Genomic DNA, 23,677 nt, shown 5'->3' on the forward strand with positions numbered 1-23,677 from the left:
TTAGGCCCGCTCCCCGCGGATGCGGCGCGCCAGCTGGATGTCCTTGGGCATGATGGTGACGCGCTTGGCGTGGATGGCGCAGAGGTTGGTGTCCTCGAAGAGCCCCACCAGGTAGGCCTCGCACGCCTCCTGCAGCGCCATGACGGCCGAGCTCTGGAAGCGCAGGTCGGTCTTGAAGTCCTGCGCGATCTCGCGCACCAGCCGCTGGAACGGCAGCTTGCGGATCAGCAGCTCGGTGGACTTCTGGTAGCGGCGGATCTCGCGCAGCGCCACGGTGCCGGGCCGGTAGCGGTGCGGCTTCTTCACGCCGCCCGTGGCCGGCGCGCTCTTGCGGGCCGCCTTGGTGGCCAGCTGCTTGCGGGGCGCCTTCCCGCCCGTCGACTTGCGCGCCGTCTGCTTGGTGCGGGCCATGACTGTAGTTCAGCTGAGACAGGATCCAGACTGGAACCGGCAACTTCCGATCGAATTTATAGAAGCGGGTCAGGTCCCGCGCTGTGAGCTGATTGGGTCTCTAGCTGCCGGCCGGAAATAGGTGATTGGGTCCCATTTGGATGGACCGTTATTAGGAACATTTTGAGTTTAGGTTGAGTACACAGTCAATGTCTTTTTCCCCCTCTTCCTCTTTTGTGGAGAAAAGCTAATCTATTTGTATACTTGAATCATGACTTTGAAAATTTAAAAAGCCCGCCCTGGACTGTGATTGGTCAGTTCTGCTTCCTTTGTTCCTTTCATAAATTGAAATGCCAAACGATCTGAAAACCAGACCGTGTGCATATGTAAATGTCTACACTAAAAACATCTGGACAGAATTAAAATATCAGAGCTTTTGAAGATAGAAGAGTCTGTTTTTGCACTACTCTATACTCAGCAGGCTTTTCCCCCACTTTGCTTATGGTTGTCGCAGTTAGGGGATAAAATGAGGTCTTAATTGTGGACAGACAATTCACTAAAAATATTAATGAGAAAAATAAATATGCAAGTAGCTGTTCATTTCACGGTATCCCCAAACGATATTGTATCTCAGCACTTTCACAGACAATGTGGGTGGCTCTAAAAAGAGCCTTTGATTCTCTGCATCTGCTTCAATACGCGGCTGGAAAATTTATTTGCCCTTGGCCTTGTGGTGGCTCTCAGTCTTCTTGGGCAGCAGCACGGCCTGGATGTTGGGCAGGACGCCGCCCTGCGCGATGGTCACGCGCCCCAGCAGCTTGTTGAGCTCCTCGTCGTTGCGGATGGCCAGCTGCAGGTGGCGCGGGATGATGCGCGTCTTCTTGTTGTCGCGAGCCGCGTTGCCCGCCAGCTCCAGGATCTCGGCCGTCAGGTACTCGAGCACGGCCGCCAGGTACACCGGGGCGCCGGCGCCCACCCGCTCCGAGTAGTTGCCCTTGCGGAGCAGCCGGTGCACGCGGCCCACGGGGAACTGCAGGCCGGCCCGAGACGAGCGGGTCTTGGCTTTGGCGCGCGCCTTGCCGCCCTGTTTGCCGCGTCCAGACATAATGGATACTGCAGTAGACTACAGTTCGCTGAGAAGCTCAAAAGCTAAATGCCTAAGAAAAGGCAGTAGGTTGCTAGTTATAGAGCTAGAAGGAAGTGAAAACCTCGCTGTTTGATTGGTCAAAATGCCTTTCGCTTAGGAAACCAATAAGAAATCAGTGGTGACGCAGGTCACTTAGCATAATTTCGTCACTACAAAATGGTCAAATCAGGTCTGATCACTCTTCAATACCTCATTTGCATACAGTGTCTATAAAAGGCGAGAGGTAACAGTTGGAAAGACACTTGCTAATTGCTCGTCTGTAGACTGAGTCTCATCTTTCGGCGACATGCCTGAGCCCGCCAAGTCCGCTCCCGCCCCGAAGAAGGGCTCCAAGAAGGCCGTGACCAAGGCGCAGAAGAAGGACGGCAAGAAGCGCAAGCGCAGCCGCAAGGAGAGCTACTCGGTGTACGTGTACAAGGTGCTCAAGCAGGTGCACCCCGACACGGGCATCTCGTCCAAGGCCATGGGCATCATGAACTCGTTCGTCAACGACATCTTCGAGCGCATCGCCGGCGAGGCGTCCCGCCTGGCGCACTACAACAAGCGCTCGACCATCACGTCGCGGGAGATCCAGACGGCCGTGCGCCTGCTGCTGCCCGGGGAGCTGGCCAAGCACGCCGTGTCCGAGGGCACCAAGGCCGTCACCAAGTATACCAGCTCCAAGTGAGCGGGCTCCTATTTGGCTGCGATAACCCAAAGGCTCTTTTCAGAGCCACCACTTTTTCCACTAAAGAGCTGTGTATGCGTTTGCTCTCCAACATTATAATGTTTAGTCCGGTACCAAGTTACCCTCTTCCTTGCTGTCTACTCTTCACTGAAACACATTCTGACACTCAGATGGGTTTTGCAGATGGAACAGTTGGGTGTTTTCTGAAGTCTCTGGTTTTATGAGGATGTGGACTGCTTTTGCAATTGTATTATACTTTACAGAAATAGTCATTCTCAATTTTATTGAAGGAATGAGCTTAATCCTGTTCTATTCTCCTATATTCTCTAGCATCTGATGCTTTGTTAATTGGTATTTGGTAAATGATAATTTCCTTGCTCTCAAGTATTCCAACCAGAAATAAAACCAGCATCGGTTTTCCCAGGATAATTTTGAATCCAGTAAAACCGTTTTCCCTGAGGGCAGCTGACAGGCCTCTAGGATATTGGCCTTTTTCTTTTCTGATAGTGCTTTGTCCTCATGCTTTACTTTGTGGATAATTCTAGAAATGTTTGGAAAGGTGAATAATTAAAGGAAATTAACCTGGGTAGCTCCTACCTAAACTTTGTTATTCTTTTTTTTTTTTTTGAGGGGGTGGTCACTTGGGTTATTTCTGATTCTACACTGAGAAATCACTCCTGAGGTTGTTCAGGGCATGATATGGGATGCCAGAGATCAAAATTGTGTAAGATCTCTGTAAAGCAAGTGCCTCAACTGCTGTACTATCTCTCTGAGCCCACAACCTAAATTTTGAAAAAAGTATTTTAAAATTATTTTCATTATTTTAGCTTAGTTAATAGGGTTTACTTTAGTTCTTCCCTAATTTGACCCACTTCCTGTCACACACACATACATATATACATATATATACACAGACACACACTATTTGTTGGCTGTTAGTTATGGATTTGGAGCATAATTGTAGAGATATTGTGTCTCCCACAGTAGGTCATAGTATTCTGAGAATTGGAGTGGGAAGTTGGTATACTTTGTGGTCTATGAACACGAAAAATATATAGTATAACTTGTAATTCAGGGAGTTTACATACATGTTGAAAGATGGACCTATCTAGATATTTACTTCTGCAACTACAACAAATATGAAATACTCATAAATGTTATAAACCTTCACTCACATACACTACTTGGTACTTCTAGGTTTCCTTTCCCTTTTTTAAAAAATATTTTTTCACACACTGCTTTTGTTCTTTATGCATTTTGTTTGAATGTTTGCTGGCACTTAGGGAGTAGAATTTTTTTTTTCTTTTTGGGTCACAAACAGCATTGCTCCAGAGTTACTCCTGGCTCTGTGCTCAGGAATTACTCCTGGTGATGCTTTGGGGACCATAAGGGATGCAGGGGATCTAACCCAGGTCAGATGGAACCCAGGTCAGCCACATACAAGACAAATGCCCTACCCGCTGTACTACCACTTTGTCCCTGGGAGTACGAATTTCTTTAGGAAAGGTTCCATCAGAATATGAACTAAGTAATCAGGGACGTGGTTCATGGGCAGCGCACCCTCTTCCTTGCATGTTTGAGGCCCTAGCTTTGATCCCTCATTCTGAAAAAAGAATTGCTAGCTTTCCTACCAATTTTGGTATTTAAGTTTTTTTGATTAGTAATAGTAATAATAAAACATTTCTGGAGATATGGAGTGTTGGGATTGGAGGTGGAATATTGTCTGAAAATCCATTGTAAATAGCTATGTAAATCAAGGCTTGTAAATAAAATTAAAAATAGCATTATTTCACCTGGTTTTTTTCCATGGCTCTTATAATGTATGTAAGCTTTTAGTGACAAGAAAATAAGTATAATATTTTAAATGTATCTTTATATAAGAATGCACAGACATAGACTGATATAATTGGAATAATATGCAAATTTGTTGTCCTTAAACAAATTGTCAACTGGGACAAAAATGAGATTTTAAAAGATTCCCTCTAGATGTATGTAGAGAGAGTCTAGCAGGCAAGGTGATTTATGTAATTGACCCATGTTCATCCCTGTCACCATATATGGTTATATGGTTCCCTAAACACTGTCAAGATGAATAGAGTTCCATCCAGAGTGTGTCCTGAGCAAGTCAGGTGTGGCCCCAAACCCCAGGTGTTTTTTGTTGTCCCCCAAATTAAGCTCTTCCTGGAGGAAAATAATCTTAGCCAACAGCGCCAACATATTTTAAGGGTAATTTTTCTGAACTGTCAGATTTGTGAGAGATTATGGTATTTTACCAACAGTCCAATCCTTGATTATTTGGAAAAATTTCATTATTAAATGGCTCCATGGTGAACACAGCAATTTACATTTCAATTGTGACTTTGTCTTGCTCCCATTAGTATCCTGATTTAATTTTCAAGCAAACCCAGTAGCTGTTTATAATAGTCATAACTAAGGGTGAACTAAAATATTCTAGTTGTAACTCATTATAGAACACACTTATAGGGGCTATTAATTATATCAGCTGAAAGTTGCATACTACAAGTATGGCCCATTTTGTAGCACAAGTGAATAAGTGGAAATAAGAGATTGGCATTTACCTTACCACTAAAAAACTAAAGTACCTATCACTATCTACAAGTTTACTGCCTTCCATCTAATCAGTTAAAAAAAGTCTATGGGAAGCCACATAATCCATTATAAAGTTACAACTCTTTAATGTGAAAAAGTGGGATGGCCCTTAAAAGGACCGTTGGGTTAGACATTTAGTCTGTTAGTTTGCAAGCATTACTTGGAGCTGGTGTACTTGGTGACGGCCTTGGTGCCCTCGGACACGGCGTGCTTGGCCAGCTCCCCGGGCAGCAGCAGGCGCACGGCCGTCTGGATCTCCCGCGACGTGATGGTCGAGCGCTTGTTGTAGTGCGCCAGGCGGGACGCCTCGCCGGCGATGCGCTCGAAGATGTCGTTCACGAACGAGTTCATGATGCCCATGGCCTTGGACGAGATGCCCGTGTCGGGGTGCACCTGCTTCAGCACCTTGTACACGTACACCGAGTAGCTCTCCTTGCGGCTGCGCTTGCGCTTCTTGCCGTCCTTCTTCTGCGCCTTGGTCACGGCCTTCTTGGAGCCCTTCTTCGGGGCAGGGGCGGACTTGGCGGGCTCAGGCATGGCGATGAAGAGACTCAACACCTTTCAAAGGAAAGACAAGCTTCCTTACGGGCACTATAATATTTGTAGTGCTTCTATGCAAATGTGGCTTTGAAAACTTTCAGTTTTGATTGGGTAACTCTCCGGAATGACGGTGGCGCCGTTCTCCAATTTGATTGGGTGCTAGGAGTTAGATGGATGGAGCCAATCAAAGAGTGGAATTTACAATGCAGCTTGAGAGTATAAGTACTTGCCAATTGCTAAGTGAATTCATTTCTCCATTTTGCTCCTTTCTTGTAGCCTATTTTCTGTCTGATCTGTCACCATGTCTGGACGCGGCAAGCAGGGCGGCAAGGCGCGCGCCAAGGCCAAGACCCGCTCGTCCCGGGCCGGCCTGCAGTTCCCCGTGGGCCGAGTGCACCGGCTGCTCCGCAAGGGCAACTACTCGGAGCGGGTGGGCGCCGGCGCCCCGGTGTACCTGGCGGCCGTGCTCGAGTACCTGACGGCCGAGATCCTGGAGCTGGCGGGCAACGCGGCCCGCGACAACAAGAAGACGCGCATCATCCCGCGCCACCTGCAGCTGGCCATCCGCAACGACGAGGAGCTCAACAAGCTGCTGGGCAAAGTGACCATCGCGCAGGGCGGCGTCCTGCCCAACATCCAGGCCGTGCTGCTGCCCAAGAAGACCGAGAGCCACCACAAGGCCAAGGGCAAATAAAGCAGCACACTGGAGCTTTAACTCTTAGCGGAGTTATTTGAAACCCAAAGGCTCTTTTCAGAGCCACCTATTCATTCTCGGAAAGGGCCGCACTTACATAAGAATGGTGATGTTATTCCCATTCCTAATCCCCTTCAGCAGTTAGAGCTCTGGGAAAGTGAAGCTGAATGTTTATGGAGGTAATTAAAATGCATATGAATGCCTAATACTGGTTAGGGCTCTTGGGAGCAAGTGTTAGTGATTTTAGCTTTATTTTATCTGAACCTCTTGTCATTGCCTGATGAGTACTGAGGCGGGGGGAAGCCAGCTGCGTGTCATTGATCCTATGGCACTGCAGCTGCCATAGGATTATTAACCAGAAAAAGGTGGGAAGAATCAAAAAGGGTAATTCGTTGGCCACTGTTGGCGTTAAGGAATTGAAGCCGTTGTGGATGCAGCTGAGCCTTTGAAGAGAAAATAAGCATTAAATAATCACAAGTTTGAAAGTTCTTTGCTTATTGTACAATCACGACCCATTACATAAAAATTTGGTTTCACCAGAGAAGTCATTTTCTCTGCTGAACTTGGCTTTCATCAGTTTTAAATAGGAACACTTTTGTGACCTTGTTGAATATGTCTTATAAGCAGAACTTGTTAAACTTCAGCCAGACAGTCTTATAGTATAGTAAGTGTAGAGAATAATTTTTGTTTAGTTTTTGATCACACTCTGGTGCTTGGGGTTACTGGAGGCTTGATGGTATGGGAAATATGGGGGTCCACGTGTAAACAGAGCCTGTGACTCCCGCATTTATGGCACACTCTCCAGGCTTTCGAACCATCTGTGTTAAAATTTTTTTTCAAACTTAATTCAAAGTTACACATAGTTAAAAGCTTTTATATGAGAATGTTAGTGTCCACCATGATGTATGTGTGATTTTGTTTTTTCAGTAAGCGTGTTAGAACATTTAGAAAAGCAAGTATTAAAATTTGCGAGCTTAGAGACGCTTGCAATTGAGAGGAACGTTCCTAAAACAAAAGAAAGGAAGACACAATCCCTTAGCCAATCACAGTGAGCGCGCGCATTTTCAAAACGCTGAAGATCAAAAGCGGCTTTAGGCGCCAACATTTAAAAATCTTTAGCAGGTAGCATCATAACAGTTTGTGCATGCTCTGCGGAGCAACATTCGGAAAACTGTAAAGGAACTGCGTTCAAGACGCTGGCAGAAAGTGTCCAAAACAGGCTTTAAAGAGAGCTGGAATTAAGGACATTAATTGCTGAAAAAAAAAAAAAGAAAGAAAGAAAAACAGCAGCATCTCATGTGATCTCGATGACAACGCGGACGCCAACGCCTTCTTTGTGAGCCAACCAACGCCTCGTCCAATCAGGGTAAGACTCGCTTTATATATACGGGCAGCGGCGGGCGGCCGAGCTGTTTGTTTCCACGAGCTACCTCGCTTCGTCTCGAGACCGTTGCCATGGCCCGCACCAAGCAGACGGCGCGCAAGTCCACGGGCGGGAAGGCGCCCCGCAAGCAGCTGGCCACCAAGGCGGCCCGCAAGAGCGCGCCGGCCACGGGCGGCGTGAAGAAGCCGCACCGCTACCGGCCCGGCACCGTGGCGCTGCGCGAGATCCGCCGCTACCAGAAGTCCACCGAGCTGCTGATCCGCAAGCTGCCGTTCCAGCGGCTGGTGCGCGAGATCGCGCAGGACTTCAAGACCGACCTGCGCTTCCAGAGCTCGGCCGTCATGGCGCTGCAGGAGGCGTGCGAGGCCTACCTGGTGGGGCTCTTCGAGGACACCAACCTGTGCGCCATCCACGCCAAGCGCGTCACCATCATGCCCAAGGACATCCAGCTGGCGCGCCGCATCCGCGGGGAGCGGGCGTAAACCCTCCTCCGTCTCTACCTGGTACCCAAAGGCTCTTTTCAGAGCCAACTACCTACCACAGAAGTTGCTGTAACTACTAAGCCATAGTACCCTGGCGTTGTGGGATTTGACGTTTACCTGCCTTAGCTGGGGCCTTTCAACAACGGCTTTTGACCCTTAGTTCTGAGCCTGGGTTTGCTCGGACGTGGATGCTCACGGCGTACCCGGTCCTAGCTTCTCTGCTCCGTGGACTCGCGACCGCCTTCCATGTGCCTGGACACGAAGTTTATCATTTGTGCTTGGAAGCTTCAGGTTTCTTTTCATTGTCGGTGTCCCCACTCCCACAGGAGAAGGGGGGAGGTGTTGCGAGTCTTGTTCCATGTCTTTGCTAATCGCCCCGCGGACAGCTTTGCTGCTCGCTCTTTGCCTCCCACCTACTCTTCCCAGGTGACCAGCTCAGTCCCAGAGTTGTGTTTGTTACAATCCAGGAAAGCCACACACAAATTAAGATCCTGTGAAGGAAGGCACTCTAAAATTTTGTTTTCCGTTGTTTCCTCACGTGGTCTCAGCCTTTAACAATATCCTCCTGACAACCGAGTTTTACAGGTCAGAGATGCACTTTCTTGATTTTTAAAAAACAATTTGTGTGTACTTTTTATGCTCTCAGCATCTGGTTCACTAAATTTGGAATGGAATTCAGGAAACAAGAAAATAATATAAAAACACAAGAACAGCACCACTTAATAAAATTAACTTTTAAAAAAATCATGCTTTATATTCACTACATATTTTCATATTTATATTAGGCACCAAGGTTTACAACATTCTTAAGGACAGTTAACAGGTTTCACTAGTTTTCTTGTTTAAGCAACAATATAGATTTGTCAGAAACACAGTTTATGTTTAATGTTGAGTTGGAAGAGATTGATGGTAGGAAGTGACATTATTTTTTTCATCGTTCCTTTTTCTCTATATATACATTTGCTTGTAGCATGTTAAGCTTATTTTGGAATAAACTAATTTTTTCAGTCTGTTTTACCAGGAGTATGTAAGAAAAATGGGAAAAGACAGCAAAATCCAAAGTGAAAGGAGTTCCTCCATCCCACTAGAATCAACACAGGGCTACTTCAAGCAGCACAAAGAACATCAAAACCATTAATAAAAATTTAATATGTGATCCAAATGGGGGTGAACGAAGAAATTAGCCCAATATGACTTATTTTACTTCTTGTACCCTCTTTGTACAGGCGTCAGTATTTTAAACTTTAAGATGACTTGATTTATGATGGTTGGTTTTCTGTAGCATTTTTAAAGGAAACATTATTTGTTCGTGTAAAAATGTAAATATTCCCTAAGGCTATGTCATGTGTTGAGGAATTGCATTTTTTGGTGGGTAATTATGTACTTTTAATCCTTTACTGTTTTCTTGAGAAAAGGCTGAACTTAAATTTTCCAGATGCTTGCTGGATATCTACTCCTACAATGTCTCATACTAGACTCTCAAAGTGACAGATCCCATTCTAAGTAGTTTCAATCAAAAGATAAACTTTCATTGACATCCATATGTGTTCCAGTAGCAACACCACAGTTTTATTAACTAGCACATATACATTTAGTTCTTTTCCTTCTTTTGTCACTACATTCAGTGTATCACCAATTTTGGGGTGAAAAAAAATCAGGGTCAGTTTTATGCTAGTGGAGTGCCTAACCCCCTTACTTTTTCTCTGGTTCTCATATATAAAAGCAAATATATATATTTGCTTTTGGGTCACACCCAGCAGTGCACAGGGGTTACTCCTGGCTCTGCACTCAAGAATTACTCCTTGCGGTGCTGGGGGACCATATGGGATGCTGGGAATTGAACCCGGGTTGGCCGTGTGCAAGGCAAACATCCTACCTGCTGTGCTATCGCTCCAGCCCCTCTCTTATCTATTTTTATACCTTGGACATCTTTGCAACGTTGTCCAGGTTATCCCTTTTAAATTTAAATGCTCTATATTTTATACTTTTTTGGGGGGGTGTCACAGGAGCTATTCGTGGCCCCTTGCTTTATGTTCATTCCTGGCAGAGTTTAGGGGTCCATATGCAGGGCTGGGTGTCCAACTGTTTTACTATATTTATTCTAGCTTATTGAGCTACATCTCTGGTAACTGTAATGTAAACTTTCTTATACATTAAATAATAAAACAGTTGGGCTGAGAGTACAGGGTTTAAGGTGCTTGGCCTTGCATGTCTGGCTCGTTTTGATCCTGGGTTCCAGCATTATGGGCTCCTGAGCACTTCCAGGAGTAAGCCCTGAGCACCATGGGGTATGGCCTGAGCCACCCAACCTCACAGGAGAAACAGTTGATGATAGAATGCCCAAGAAAACAGAATATGTGATGTAGGTTGCCTCCAGATATAATGGATCCTTTAATGCCAACTTTTAATCTCTTCCTGTTGGAGGAAAGGGTTTGAAGGTACGGTGACAAGATATAGAGCTAAATAGTCTGTCCACATAGCACACATCAATTCATAAATTTGAGACAACACAAGCCATATACCTTTGGGGTATACCTACCAAGAAATCTTCAGTGAAACCAAGTGACTTTTAACTTATTTTACCCCTAAACATGTGATCTCCTATACTTTGAGTTTCCATGGTAAGGTTATTAGCCTGCTTATCAAAAATCCATGATTAAATAACTAATGATATTCATCAGTAAAAGGAAGATAGTTAAGCAATGAAGATACACTTTGTTAATAAATAAAGTGTTTAGTGTCATAATGTGCAGTTGTGCATTATTAGCCTTTTTCATATTTGGAAATCAAACACAAGTTGTCAGGCTTTGTGAAGATTGACCTGATTGTCCCTATTTAGTGGCGGCACGTATTGTGTCCTTATGGAGACGCTTCTCCACATAGAGCAGCATTAACCAGCCGGGAGTCAGCCGGCTTCGAGGCTCTGGCGCCCCCTTCTGTTCTCTGCAGCGCTGAACAAGAGCGAACGAGGAAGGGCGGGAACAGACCGTGGGGCCCGCCCCTGCTGTCCTGCTTTCAAACAGGTCCGACATTCTCCTATAAAAGAGCTGCGAGCGCCTAGCAGCTTGCAGTGTTACAGGCTCATTGTCTCTGGCACAATGTCTGGACGCGGCAAAGGCGGGAAGGGTCTCGGGAAAGGCGGCGCCAAGCGCCACCGCAAGGTGCTCCGCGACAACATCCAGGGCATCACCAAGCCCGCCATCCGCCGCCTGGCCCGGCGCGGCGGCGTCAAGCGCATCTCGGGGCTCATCTACGAGGAGACCCGCGGGGTGCTCAAGGTCTTCCTGGAGAACGTCATCCGCGACGCCGTCACCTACACCGAGCACGCCAAGCGCAAGACCGTCACGGCCATGGACGTGGTCTACGCGCTCAAGCGCCAGGGCCGCACCCTCTACGGCTTCGGCGGCTAAACTTCGGTTTGGCTCCCAGTCCCCAAACCCAAAGGCCCTTTTCAGGGCCACCTATCCGTTCAGTTAAAAGAGCTTGTCACATATCTTGGTGCTTACTCCTGGAACCGGGTAGGGATAATTTCTCAAGATGTGGTAAGCTAAAGGGTGCTGTGTTCAAGTCCACAGGGCATTGGTGGCTGGTTAGCTACGGGCGACAGCGTTGGAGTAATTGTTACGCACAGAAAGTGTAACGCTCCAGACTAGCGCCAGCGGCAGGAGAGCAGGAAGGGCGTTTTCCTCACGTTTGGGGTTCCCTGACTGGGGTGATCCGTGGCCCTGCGGGGTGTACTTCCGCAATTCCCCAAGTGTTTGAGACAAGCACCTACTCGAGGCGTTTCAGATAAGCACACCTTGAGTCTCCGGAATGACTAAGGAAGGCTAAATCCCATCATAAAGGGGGTCGAAGGGAGTACCCACTGACATTACGTTTGTATAAGGCATACTCAATTCCTGAGCAGCCTTCATTTGTCGTTTGTCAGAATACAAAACTAATACAACTGATGCAACTCATGTTTAATAAAATCGGTTTTCAGTACTTTATGAGTTTGACTACAAGCCTTTTTAAGTCATGGATTAAGAACTGTTTGATTAAGAATGTTATCAAGGGGTTGGAGCGATAGCACAGCGGGTAGGGCATTTGCCTTGCACGCGTGGCCGACCCAGGTTCCATCCCCAGCATCCCATATTGTCCCTTGAGCACCTCCAGGAGTAATTCCTGAGTGCAAAGCCAGGAGTAACCGCTATGCAGCGCCAGGTGAGACCCAAAAAGAAAAAAGAAAAAAAAGAATTTATCAAAACATTCTGACCAAAACTGGGCCTTTCAAATCAAGTTCTTAAGGCTCAAATTTTGCCTTTTTTTAACCCGTGGAATAAGGCCAGAGGACCGCAGTTCTCAATGGGTTATTCATTTTTTATTCTTCTAATAAGTAATAAACTTCTACAACCTACAGTGCCATTTTATTTGTCCTCACAATGGATTCCCTTGAATTATTATGGTGAGAATGCTTCCTCTCCAGCATGAGGTTGATTTGATCTTAAGCACGGAGCAGGGCAGATGGTTTCCTAGCAATCAGAGGCTACATTTCCAGGGGATTCTGGAAGCAGAGGTATGTGGCTAAGCGCTCTCCAACCAGGGAGTAGGATGCACTCTCTAGTCTGGGCTCTGCCCCATCAGTTATATTATTAACCTTGTTTGACTCAGCAGGGAAGACTATAAGAGCTAGGGGAAGGCAGAACACGGTCTTCTAAGGAACAAGAGAATGGTCAGGACCAGCAGAAGTCTCCTCAGACTTTTTCATACAACAGCTGCTTATACGCTGATTTGTGGGCCCAGCGTGGGTGGGGACTTTTAGTTATTTAACTTTGCCATATACCAAGGGCTGGATTGTTTTCTCTATTTAGCATGTGACCTTCCTTTTCACTGGCCTGATAATCCTTATGAAAAGCTAGTGCCAAATGAACCTCTTCCCTTCACTAGCTTCTCTACTGTTCTATTCTAGAGAGCTTTACAGGGTAGGTACTTGTTTCGTGTTGGAGTCAGTTGGTACGCCAATTGGTCTGCTGTATGTATGTCAGGCCATCGGTCTGGCTGTTTCTCAGTACTGACTTTCCTTTGGACAGTGTTGTTTTTTGTTTTTTATATTCTTTTTTTTTTTTTTTTGAGGATAGAAGAGTGGGCACACCCAGTGGTGCTCAGAGGCCACAGCTGTCTCAGTGCTCAGGTACAATATGAGGTTTTATTTTATTTTTTTTTGGTTTTTGGGTCACACCCAGCGATGCACAGGGGTTACTCCTGGCTCTTCCTCAGGAATTACCCCTGGTGGTGCTCAGGGGACCATATGGGATGCTGGGATTAGAACTTGGGTCGGCCGCGTGCAAGGCAAACGCCCTACCTGCTGTGCTATCGCTCTAGCCCCCAATATGAGGTTTTAGGATGTGAAACATTGCACATGGTGTCAGAATTCAAACCATTGTCACGTTTGCAGCTCCATGCAAGGCTAGTGCCACAGCCTCTGTACTGTTTCTCTGGCCCTGGGAAAGTGTTTAACTTTTGTACCTCAAATGCTTCAAGAATCTGTTTAAGGATACACATATAGGACAGACATTTCATAGTGCTCATTTTGCCTTTAAGGATTAATCAAGAAATTCCCAAGATTCTATAAACTCCTGCCAACAAACTGGAGACTTTTATGGATTTCAGTTTGAGGTATAAAGGGCCAAAATTCATGGAGAGGAAATTAAAAAGGGATTATTTAAAAATTAGAGTTATACATAAAGAATATAAAATATAAATGGAAGATAGAGCTATTCTTCAGAAGTTTGATTAGATCTTACCATTAAAAAACTCAGAATACAAAACAGCCCATTCTGAGAAGTGTTGATTCTGTGACCCAAAGTCCCAAACACGAGATTTAGGTATAAGTAATAATAAGGAACATTCTTTTTCAGCCTGGTTAACGAAGAAGTTCGTTTTTCTCCGTAAGGCACTTTGAAACTTCTGTTCCTGACCTTAGTAAATATATTTAACAAGGCCTAGATATTTATTAGTCCATGTCATTAAGCAAAGATTTTCTGAAAGCTGGGGCTGGAGCAATAGCACAGCGGGTAGGGCGTTTGCCTTGCACGCGGCCGACCCGGGTTCGGTTCCCAGCATCCCATATGGTCCCCTGAGCACCACCAGGAGTAATTCCTGAGTGCATGAGCCAGGAGTAACCCCTGTGCATCGCCGGGTGTGACCCAAAAAGAAAAAAAAAAAAGATTTTCTGAAAGCTGAAAACCAGTGCAGATATTGCATTTGCGTGTGAAGCCCCCAATTCAACTCTGGACAGTTTGTGGGTGGGTGGTGGAGGAAAACAGAGAAGAAAACTCCAAGATGACAGGGAAGGGTAAGGCAAAACAGACCAAAAACACCAGTCAAAGACACACAAAACAATAAAAAACAAAAACCCCAAAAGAGACTCCTAGATTAGCTGAGGCCTTAGCAGGTTGCTGATAGTGCAATAAGGGATCATTGCAGGCCTCCAGCAGGGATAATACAGGAGCAGGAATTTACAGACAAGGCTTTTTGGATGAAAACTCAATTCACTGTGGCTCAGGCAGTTTCAGTGTTATCTCAAGGTCATTAGAAAAAGTCAAAATGCAGCTTGGTAACCTGAAAAGAACTACTTGTTCTTTGTGCTTATTTTATCTTTTTGAAAGAGAACAAGGAGTGTCGTGGCTGGCTGGGAAGGCTGGCTAGGAGAGAACAGTAAGGCCATTTCTTGCATGAATTTGGGGTGGAGCTGCCAATTCAACCTCACCCAGATTCTGGAGGAAGCTTTCAAAACTAGCTCAGTCCTGCAGTTTCCACAGAAAGTAGGGAGATAGAAATTGCTTTTCCCCTGTGCATTTAGGCCCTTTGGCAGTTCCTCACCAACCGTAGACTTCCAGACCTTTCAGTGTTATCCAAAGAACATTCCAAGAAGTAGCTCCTTCAGGGTTAAAAATAGGTAAGGGATATTCTGGATAACCTTTCAGTATCAATATTGCAAACCATAAAGCAGGGGGGAGAGAGAGGGGGGGGGGAGGGAGGGAGAGAGAGAGGGTGGAGGGAGGGAGGGAGGGAGGGAGGGAGGGAGAGAGAGAGGGAGGGAGAGAGGGAGAGAGAGGGAGAGACAGAGAGGCAGAGAGAGAGAGAGAGAGAGAGAGAGAGGGAGGGAGGGAGGGAGAGAGAGGGAGAGAGAGAGGGAGAGAGGGAGAGAGAGAGACAGAGGGAGAGAGACAGAGGGAGAGAGAGCACAAGCAGGGGTGGGGGGAAGGGAGTGATTGGAGGGAACCCTGGGACATTGATGCTGGGAAATGTATCCTGGAGAATTGATGCGTGTTGGAATACTGCATTACTGAAATTCAATCCTGAGCAGCTTTGTAAATAAACAAAGAAATGTCTCCTTCCAACGTTTTCTCTTGTCTACCCTCTGATCTCCCCCACGATTGCTCCAGTTGTTAAACTGACATTGGGGGAGCTGAGAAGGGACCGACTGGGTTTGGAAGGAAACTTGCGCGCGCGAGAGAAGACAGATTAAAGGTGGCAGATGTGTTCATACCGTGCCCAGACAGTGGGGCACAGGGAGCTCTTCATGCAGGTAGAATGAGTCAGGGAGGGAAGTGTGCACGGTTATATTCTGGAACGGATCTTAAACAAACACCCTTTTTCCAGTTAAGTTTAGGGAAAAAAAAAAAAAAACACCAAACCGAAAGTAAAAGGAGTCTTGGCCGCTAGAAGGAGCGCTGCAGCGGGTAAACAACCTGCAATGGAAAATGCCCGCGGGGACGATGTAGAAAAACAAAGGAATCAATTTATTAAAACCCCTCAATGCATATGCAAAACATAAGGGTTTAAGACCTAGGATTTAGGCCGAAAGGGGACGAGAAATCCGAACAAACCTAAGAATGTGGCGGGGGTGGGGGGGAGGGGAAGCAGACCATCGGTGTCAGTTAAGACCCGTTTACAGAAAGGAGATTTTCAAAACACAGTGGCTCCGACCAATTGCGGGAGACGGGGGTGGTGGGGAAGGGAGAGGGGCCCAAGCAAGAAGAAACATTAACGATTCTTAAACCCGCCAGTACGGCATTTAACACCGGGAGATCACTGCTTAGAAACCCAGGCTTAGCGGGTGCCGAGCTCTTAGTGTGAACGCATGAGTGGCTCTGAAAAGAGCCTTTGGGTTCACTACCAGCCGTGGGAGGCAGGATTTACTTGGAGCTGGTGTACTTGGTGACGGCCTTGGTGCCCTCGGACACGGCGTGCTTGGCCAGCTCCCCGGGCAGCAGCAGGCGCACGGCCGTCTGGATCTCCCGCGACGTGATGGTCGAGCGCTTGTTGTAGTGCGCCAGGCGGGACGCCTCGCCGGCGATGCGCTCGAAGATGTCGTTCACGAACGAGTTCATGATGCCCATGGCCTTGGACGAGATGCCCGTGTCGGGGTGCACCTGCTTCAGCACCTTGTACACGTACACCGAGTAGCTCTCCTTGCGGCTGCGCTTGCGCTTCTTGCCGTCCTTCTTCTGCACCTTCGTCACGGCCTTCTTGGAGCCCTTCTTCGGGGCCGGGGCGGACTTCGCAGGCTCAGGCATCTTGGCTTCCTTCTCTGCAAAGAAGACGAGATGGGCCGCTGGGCTGCGGGGACTGCCTATTTGTAGGCTAGGATAGGCAAATGAGGACTTAGAATGGCGATCTCGGATTGGCTTCCTGTTCTCTTAGCTGATTGGTTAGCGTGCAAAATACAGCATCCGAGATCCTCTCTACCATTGGTCAAATGCCGAAAGCAGTTTGCAACAATCAGGCTGGTTTCTCTCCTGTTAGCCCGTTTTATAACGGGCTTGGTGTGTTTTGTAATAAATCAGGTTCATTTGGTGATTAATAATAATAAAAAAAATGCTTAGAGTGGCTCCTGTGTCTCGAAATGGGGACAACCCATTTCATAGCTAGTTCAGGTGATTTTACAATAAATATGATTAGATTGTTGGTTCCAAATCATTAGAAGCCATGTTCTCTTGTAATTTGAATTGCCAGAGACAAAGCTCTTGGACTGATTTGTCTTCGATTTCCGAGAACTATGTAAAGAGCCTTTCATATTTACATTTGAACATAAAATTAGATTCTGATTAAGTAGATTCTTTATCAGTGTGAGGGAAAAAAAAACAAGAACTGAGAAGAACGAGGTCTTTCAGACAATTTAGAGAATTGGTTCCCACCGAAGAGAATGAAAAATGCAGCATGAAAATAAGGGAGGATTAAAACCTCAAAGAGGAAGCAAAGCAACCCCGCTAAAAGAGAGGTAAGAAAGGAAAAACTTTATTAGGTAATATTGCTACAGTTCTTTATATTGGAAAGGGTGAAACCATCATCCTCAGGGAAGATCAGAAATAATTCTTAAGTAACTGCTGCAGATACAAAGAAATGCATAGAGCATAACAGTGTTTTAAAAAACGTCATCATCATTGTGAAACCTGCCTTCCATCTTTCAATTCTGAAGAGTGTGGTCCTCCTTAAATTTGACTTTTTCTTTTCCCATCACTCCCTGCTCCCACACCCCCTACTCCCACCCCCGTGCTGTATATCTATGGCAGCACTACTGCTGCCATAGATATACAAAATTTATTATGCTTTTGCTTCACCAAATAGTTTACTCTCTTTATCTTCAAGATAGTGTTAGAAATGTGAAGACTTTTAAAAATAATTGTTTCTTACTCCCAATTTAACCAGAAAGGCAATGTTTGGAATCATAGCTGACACGCTCTCTGTCTCTATCTATTAATATATATTTTAAAATTTAACCACATATATACTTATTTAGTTATGTAAATCAGGTAGGGATCTGATTAAGCATTACTATTTTTTTTTTCTTACTTTAAAGAAAAGTATAGAGCTCTAGAGGCGTAGTGTCTTCCCCCAAATCCCACTTCTCAAGGCATGTTGCTTGGGTTTTTTTGCTGGCTTTTGGTGGGAATTTCTGCAACAGACTTACCTAATTGATTGTAATAGAACTTGTGTTGTGTCTTCTTGGTATTTTTAAGATCAGCACTGTGGAGGTAGAGGATGTGGCTTAAGTGGTACAGCACATTCCTTATGTGTGTGAGGCCCTGAGTTCAAGGATCTGATGCCATACTGCTGGCTATGGAACCACAATACAAAATGAAAAGTGCTCTTGTAAATTTTCTTTTTCTTGCACATTCCTGGTATAACTGAGCACATCTTATCTCTAGGACAAAAGTAACAGGCACTTCCTGAAAAATTTCCAGAGCAGTTGATTCCTAGTTCTTGTGAAATAATACAGTTTTCTCTGTTTTATTATTTCATACTTTTTTTTTTTTTTCAGAACAGAACTGGAACCCTCTTAATATGGGCCTGGTCAAATCCCCAACATTTAGTAGCTACTTGAGGATGAATGAATAATTGAACAAAGGTATCTAATTAGTAATATATGAAGAAAAACTGGGGTATACTTGGTCTAACTGAGCTGGTGGTGCTGATGGAAATTCACATAACACATGTAGTTAAATCTGTTATTTTCTCCGTTAATCATCGGAGGTTAAATTACTTTACCAGCTAAGATTAACCCAAAGGAGTAAGAGTAAATTTTCTCTGGTGCCTTATATTATACACATATTAAATTTGATATCAAAATTAATCACCTTTCTTTTACATTAAAAATGTGGCTGTTAACTCAGTACCTCTATTGCAGGCTACAACACCCAAAAGGAGAGAGAACAAAAGGGAATGCTCTGCCACAGAGGCAGGGTGGGGTGGTGGGGGATGGGGAGGGGGTGGTGGAGGGATACTGGAAATACTGGTGGAGGAGAATGGGCACTGGTGGAGGGATGGGTGATCACTGTATGAGTGAAATGCAAACACAAAAGTTCATAAGTTTGTAACTGTACATCACAGTGATTTTCTAATAAAAAATTTAAAGAAATGTGGCTATTAGAAAATTAAGAATTGCATATATGGTTGGTTCATTTTTTTTTAATTAATAGTTTATTTTTAATTAGTGAGTCAACGTGAGGGTACAGTTACAGATTTATACATTTTTGTGCTCATGTTTCTCCCATGCCATCTTTGAAATAGCACTAACCTGGAATGCACTTAAAAATTTACTAGCTGTGGGTGATAGAAGGGCTTTCTTGAGGCAGGTGAGGGCAAGGTGAAACTTCCATAATCCTCTTTTGGTGTCAGGCATTTGGATTCCAGACAGTGTAGGAAGACATACACTTCAAATTGTCCGTGGGAAGACACATCAACAGATCCAGAGCACTCAAGGTTGAGTTCTCCTGTAGAAATATGATGGTCCTTTCCTTCTCTATACTCTCAAGTTTTGAATCATTATCACTATCATAAATGCAACTGGAGAGATGTATGATGGAGAGAATTATTTCCATTCTATTTCTCAATAAGTGAGATTTCTCTAGCTGTTCAGCTAATTCCTCATTAGAGAAATATCCAAGCTTTGCAGTGGGTATACTGGGATAATGAACTACTTCCTCGTTAGTAGATCCCGTGTTTTACACTCGAAGGCACTTGAAGAGTATGTTTATTTTTAATTTGCTTTTTAATAGTCCTTCCCAAGCTGCTTATTTTTCAGAAGGCAAACCAGACTCTAGGAGATTTCAACACCTTGGTGTCCATCTCTTAAAATTTCAAAGTCAAGAGAAAAGGATCCTGGGCTGGAGAGATAATATAGCAGATAGACTTGCCTTGAATGCAGCTGACTGGGGTTAGATCCCCAGCATCCCATAACATTTCTGAGCGCAGATCTGAGAGAGAGAGAGAGAGAGAGAGAGAGAGAGAGAGAGAGAGAGAGAGAGAGAGAGAGAGAGAGAGAGAGAGAGAGAGAGAGAGAGAGAGAGAGGAGAGAGAGAGAGAGAAGAGAGTGAGAGAGAGAGGAGAGAGAGAAAGAGAGAGAAAGAGAGAGAGGACAGAGAGGAGAGAGGAGAGAGGAAAGAGGAGAGAGAGAAAGAGAGAGAGGAGAGAGAGATGAGAGAGAGGAGAGAGGAGAGAGGGGAGAGAAAGACGGGAGAGAGAGAGAGAGAGAGAGAGAGAGAGAGAGAGAGAGAGAGAGAGAGAGAGAGAGAGAGAGAGAAATCCTTGGTGTCTTCCTGTAAATCTTCAATGTTATTATGTTCTGTGTTTTGGTCCCTGACATTGCCTCGAGTGATTCCAAGGTTTGTTTGTTTTTTTGGTTGGTTTGTTTGTTTGCTTGTTGGTTTGTTATTGGGCCACACCCTGTGATTCCCAGGGCTCTATCCTGGCTCTGCATTCAGGCATCACTCTTGTTGGAACCATATGGGGTGCTGGGGAACAGAACCTATAGGCAAAGCAAGCACTCTCCCTATTGTACTATTGTTTTGTCCATCCACATCATTCATGTAAGACAACTCCTATTCTGAGATATCTGGTCATTTTCTTCATTTCAGTCTCATACAGACTCACCTTTGCTGGCCTTCAGCCTGGAGGTCTGGTCTTGTTTCCCATTGATGCTTGATAACCCTTGATGACCAATTTAATCAGCTCCCTTTCTTCTAGGGACTGGGCACTCAAACGGTGGTCCTTGAATCAGCATCAGTGAGTCACGAAGGACATGTGAGAAATGAAGAATCTTGGACGCTACCCTGGATCTACAAATGAGACTCTGCCTCTTAAATAAGATTCTCAGGTGAAACTAATCCGAGAATCACACTGTGCTACAGAAGTTTTGGTTTCTTTGCTGTCCATCAGCAGGGAGAAGTGAATGGCTGGATGTGAAGGTACATACTTCCTTCAAATTCCTCCTCTTCTTTCCCATCTTTTTGTTGTTATTTTGGGGCCAAACCCAGCTATGCTCAGAGCTTACTCCTGGCTCTGTGCACAGTGACCTATGGGATTCCGGGGATCAGCAGAATACAAGGTAAGTGCCCTACCCTCTGTTTTATCACCCAGCCTCATCTTCTTTCCCTTCTTAAGTACACATTTAAATAAGTAGATTTATCTGGAATTTTTCTCATATGCATTCTCTTTGGGTTTAAAAACTGTGATTTGGTGGGGGTTGAAGGAGGTGACTATGTAAAATAAAACTGGGTTCCCTGTTATCAAGATACTGAACTTTGGGGGCCGGAGCGATAGCACAGCGGGTAGGGCGTTTGCCTTGCACGCGGCCGACCCGGGTTCATCCCCGGCATCCCATATGGTCCCCCAAGCACCGCCAGGAGTAATTCCTGAGTGCAAAGCCAGGAGTAACCCCTGAGCATCGCTGGGTGTGACCCAAAAAGAAAAAAAAAAAAGATACTGAACTTTGTCAGTTAATGTTGGCCTTTTGGTAAAGTGAATTCTAGACGCTTAAAGATAATCCAGGGTCAGAGTGATAGTACAGGGGGTAGAGCGTTTGCCTTGCATGCAGCTGACCAGGGTTTAATTCCCAGGATCTCATAGGGTTCCCCCAAGCACCACCAGGAGTAACCCTCAAGCATCGCTGGGTGTGACCTGAAAAGAAAAAACAAAGCAATTGGGGCTAGAGACAGTACACTGAGTAGGGCACTTACCTTGCATATTATATGTAATATTGCACCTTACAATAATCACTGTATCTATCACTGTCATCCCATTGTTCATTTATTTGCTCGAGCAGGCACACAGTAACATATCCATTCGTCCCAGCCCTGAGATTTTAGCAGCCTCTCCTTACTGTCTTTCCCAACAATTGGAAGCTCATTCAGGGTCAAGGGAATGAGACCTGTTATTGTTACTGTATTTGGCATATCAAATATGCCACAGGGAGCGTATATATTGCATATATTAATATATATGAATATAGCATATATATTATAATAATATATAGCACTGTAGCACTGGCCTCCCTTTGTTCATCGATTTGCTCGAGCGGGCACCAGTAACATCTCCACTGTGAGACTTATTATTATTGTTTTAGGCATATTGAATACGCCACAGGTAGCTTGACAGGCTCTACCGTGCGGGCAGGATACTCTCAGTAGATTGCTGGGCTTTCTGAAAGTGATTGGAGGAATCGAACCCGTTTGCAAGGCAAATGCCCTACCCACTGTCCTATTGCTCCAGCCCACACACAATGATATTGTCCCTTTTTAAAAAGGATCACGCTCAACAGTGCTCAGGGCTACTCATTGTCAGAGACTGCTGCTGAAGGTGCTCAGGGGACCTTGTAGTGCTGGGGATCAAGCCCCGGCATCCCACATATAAAGCATGTGCTTCAGCCCTTTGAGTCACTCCCTGATGTTGTCCATCTGAAGAGCTGAAGAAACTGAGGCTCTAGTTAAAAATTTCCAGCCAATTGGGGCCGGAGAGACAGAACAACATATTATATTGTATATGTGATATATTATGTACACATTAAAACATATATTATGTGGTTCCCTGAACACTAAGTGAAAGTAAGCCCTGAGTGTCTCCAAGTATGGCTCCCCACCAAAACCCAACAAAACAAAACAAAAAATCTGGCCAGAGTTCTTTAAATAGTTGTATGATGGTAAAAAAGAGCTAACAAAAGAAAATCTATTTTTCTCACAGCAGTCTGGAAGAGGTAAGGTAATTTGCCACAAGGACTTAACCATTGACTCACTAGAAAGCTTCCTGAAATTACAGTGATACAAGTTCACGATGCCACCTAATATCTTAACAGAAACATAAATCTCTTGAGAAGTGAGACATCTTGAGCCCAAGTTCGCTAGAGAGATACAGAAATTGAAGATGGATTAGATCAGGTGAAATTATGTATTCAAAAAAAGTAGCTAGAATAAGAACAAGAAAATAAATGAATTTGACTCAGAATTATAGTATGTTGTACTGTTGTGAATGGTGTCTGTTTTTCCTATTTCAGTTTCGGATAGGTCAATGTATTAAAGGCTAGAAATTTATATAGTGTATCCAGATAGCCACCAATCCACTTAAGCTCTTATTAGATCTAATTATTTATACATCTCATTGATATTTCTAGTAAAACTTAAATAAAAATCTTTAAAAAAAAGGTATGGTAGAGTGTAAAAAACTAAAGCTCGCCGAGGGGCGAGTGCACTCGCGGGCTCTCCGGGCGGCTCTGTCTCACCACCCGCGTTCGGTGCTCTGGAACCGCAGTGTGTGGACTGGATCGGGACAGCCGGTGGTCAAGGACAGGCGAAGGAAGAACGAGGACCAAGCTAGTTGTTGATTAGTTACCGTTTATTCAATCTTCAAACTTTCTCATCTCCCGCACTCCCAGCTCAGGCCTCTCTCTGGATCTACTGCTCAACTGCTGCCTCTCTCTGGCTTCTCTCTCTCCTCCTCCTTGTCTCTCCCACCTTGCCCTCTAGGCTACAACCAGCCAGGTAGCCAAATCAACATAAGAAAGCCCTTCCTGAGGGCAGGGCACTCCAAAGCCCTTCCTCACTCTTAAGGTTTTTTTCTTTTCTTTAGTCCAGGAACTTATTAACATCTCAATACTAGTTATTTTTATATGGACATAGCAAGGGATACATTGAGGCTTGCAAGGCAGCTCTCCTGGCAACATCTTGCCACAGGCTCAGACCACAGCACTCAGGCCAGATTAATCATTCCTCACCCTAGCAGGGTCCAAATCTAGTATCACTGTTTGGATCATGACAGCATTTGTCCATGATCAAGCTCTTATAGTTAAGCATTAGGCACTTTGGCCAGGCCCATCTCGATGCCAGGGTAGCACACAACTCACCGCTTGCCCTGGGTCCTTCTTGTCCCACGTCGGGACCATGCTTTGGGGGTGCTAGGAAGTAAGGGCAGCTGAGGCTTAGGTCAAGAGAACAGATGCCCTGGAGGA

General features: G+C 45.2%; 8 protein-coding genes and 1 long non-coding RNA gene across 9 annotated transcripts; 5 read left to right on the forward strand and 4 right to left on the reverse strand.

Annotated features, from left to right (window-relative positions):
* Nucleotides 1–411, reverse strand: LOC129402122 (histone H3.1). Its single transcript, XM_055127270.1, has one exon. It carries the CDS (start codon nt 409–411, stop codon nt 1–3), a length of 411 nt encoding a protein of 136 aa, XP_054983245.1.
* Nucleotides 412–1,102: 691 nt separating this feature from the next.
* Nucleotides 1,103–1,495, reverse strand: LOC129402126 (histone H2A type 1-B). The gene has a single exon (XM_055127274.1). The coding sequence runs from the start codon at nt 1,493–1,495 to the stop codon at nt 1,103–1,105; it is 393 nt and encodes a 130-aa protein (XP_054983249.1).
* A 313-nt stretch (nt 1,496–1,808) lies between these two features.
* Nucleotides 1,809–2,721, forward strand: LOC129402128 (histone H2B type 1-C/E/F/G/I). Its single transcript, XM_055127276.1, has one exon. It carries the CDS (start codon nt 1,824–1,826, stop codon nt 2,202–2,204), a length of 381 nt encoding a protein of 126 aa, XP_054983251.1. The 5' UTR covers nt 1,809–1,823; the 3' UTR covers nt 2,205–2,721.
* Nucleotides 2,722–4,945: 2,224 nt separating this feature from the next.
* On the reverse strand, nt 4,946–5,351 carry LOC129402129 (histone H2B type 1-C/E/F/G/I). Its single transcript, XM_055127277.1, has one exon. It carries the CDS (start codon nt 5,349–5,351, stop codon nt 4,971–4,973), a length of 381 nt encoding a protein of 126 aa, XP_054983252.1. The 3' UTR covers nt 4,946–4,970.
* Nucleotides 5,352–5,629: 278 nt separating this feature from the next.
* Nucleotides 5,630–6,048, forward strand: LOC129402124 (histone H2A type 1-D). The gene has a single exon (XM_055127272.1). It carries the CDS (start codon nt 5,656–5,658, stop codon nt 6,046–6,048), a length of 393 nt encoding a protein of 130 aa, XP_054983247.1. The 5' UTR covers nt 5,630–5,655.
* A 1,447-nt stretch (nt 6,049–7,495) lies between these two features.
* Nucleotides 7,496–9,601, forward strand: LOC129402123 (histone H3.1). Its single transcript, XM_055127271.1, has one exon. It carries the CDS (start codon nt 7,504–7,506, stop codon nt 7,912–7,914), a length of 411 nt encoding a protein of 136 aa, XP_054983246.1. The 5' UTR covers nt 7,496–7,503; the 3' UTR covers nt 7,915–9,601.
* A 1,399-nt stretch (nt 9,602–11,000) lies between these two features.
* Nucleotides 11,001–11,340, forward strand: LOC129402132 (histone H4). Its single transcript, XM_055127282.1, has one exon. It carries the CDS (start codon nt 11,013–11,015, stop codon nt 11,322–11,324), a length of 312 nt encoding a protein of 103 aa, XP_054983257.1. The 5' UTR covers nt 11,001–11,012; the 3' UTR covers nt 11,325–11,340.
* Nucleotides 11,341–15,807: 4,467 nt separating this feature from the next.
* LOC129402130 (histone H2B type 2-F) lies at nt 15,808–16,475 on the reverse strand. Its single transcript, XM_055127278.1, has one exon. The coding sequence runs from the start codon at nt 16,473–16,475 to the stop codon at nt 16,095–16,097; it is 381 nt and encodes a 126-aa protein (XP_054983253.1). The 3' UTR covers nt 15,808–16,094.
* Nucleotides 16,476–16,722: 247 nt separating this feature from the next.
* LOC129402134 (uncharacterized) lies at nt 16,723–21,097 on the forward strand. Its single transcript, XR_008628560.1, has 3 exons — nt 16,723–17,179; nt 18,221–18,307; nt 20,425–21,097. It is a non-coding gene; the product is annotated as an uncharacterized LOC129402134 (long non-coding RNA).
* The last annotated feature ends 2,580 nt before the right edge of the window (nt 21,098–23,677 follow it).

The sequence above is a fragment of the Sorex araneus genome, chromosome 2, assembly GCF_027595985.1.
Source record: "Sorex araneus isolate mSorAra2 chromosome 2, mSorAra2.pri, whole genome shotgun sequence".
Lineage (NCBI taxonomy): Eukaryota > Metazoa > Chordata > Mammalia > Eulipotyphla > Soricidae > Sorex > Sorex araneus.

Coding starts and splice junctions, on each gene's coding strand:
- LOC129402122 (XM_055127270.1), bottom strand. CDS start 411: ATGGCCCGCACCAAGCAGACGGCGCGCAAGTCGACGGGCGGGAAGGCG.
- LOC129402126 (XM_055127274.1), bottom strand. CDS start 1,495: ATGTCTGGACGCGGCAAACAGGGCGGCAAGGCGCGCGCCAAAGCCAAG.
- LOC129402128 (XM_055127276.1), top strand. CDS start 1,824: ATGCCTGAGCCCGCCAAGTCCGCTCCCGCCCCGAAGAAGGGCTCCAAG.
- LOC129402129 (XM_055127277.1), bottom strand. CDS start 5,351: ATGCCTGAGCCCGCCAAGTCCGCCCCTGCCCCGAAGAAGGGCTCCAAG.
- LOC129402124 (XM_055127272.1), top strand. CDS start 5,656: ATGTCTGGACGCGGCAAGCAGGGCGGCAAGGCGCGCGCCAAGGCCAAG.
- LOC129402123 (XM_055127271.1), top strand. CDS start 7,504: ATGGCCCGCACCAAGCAGACGGCGCGCAAGTCCACGGGCGGGAAGGCG.
- LOC129402132 (XM_055127282.1), top strand. CDS start 11,013: ATGTCTGGACGCGGCAAAGGCGGGAAGGGTCTCGGGAAAGGCGGCGCC.
- LOC129402130 (XM_055127278.1), bottom strand. CDS start 16,475: ATGCCTGAGCCTGCGAAGTCCGCCCCGGCCCCGAAGAAGGGCTCCAAG.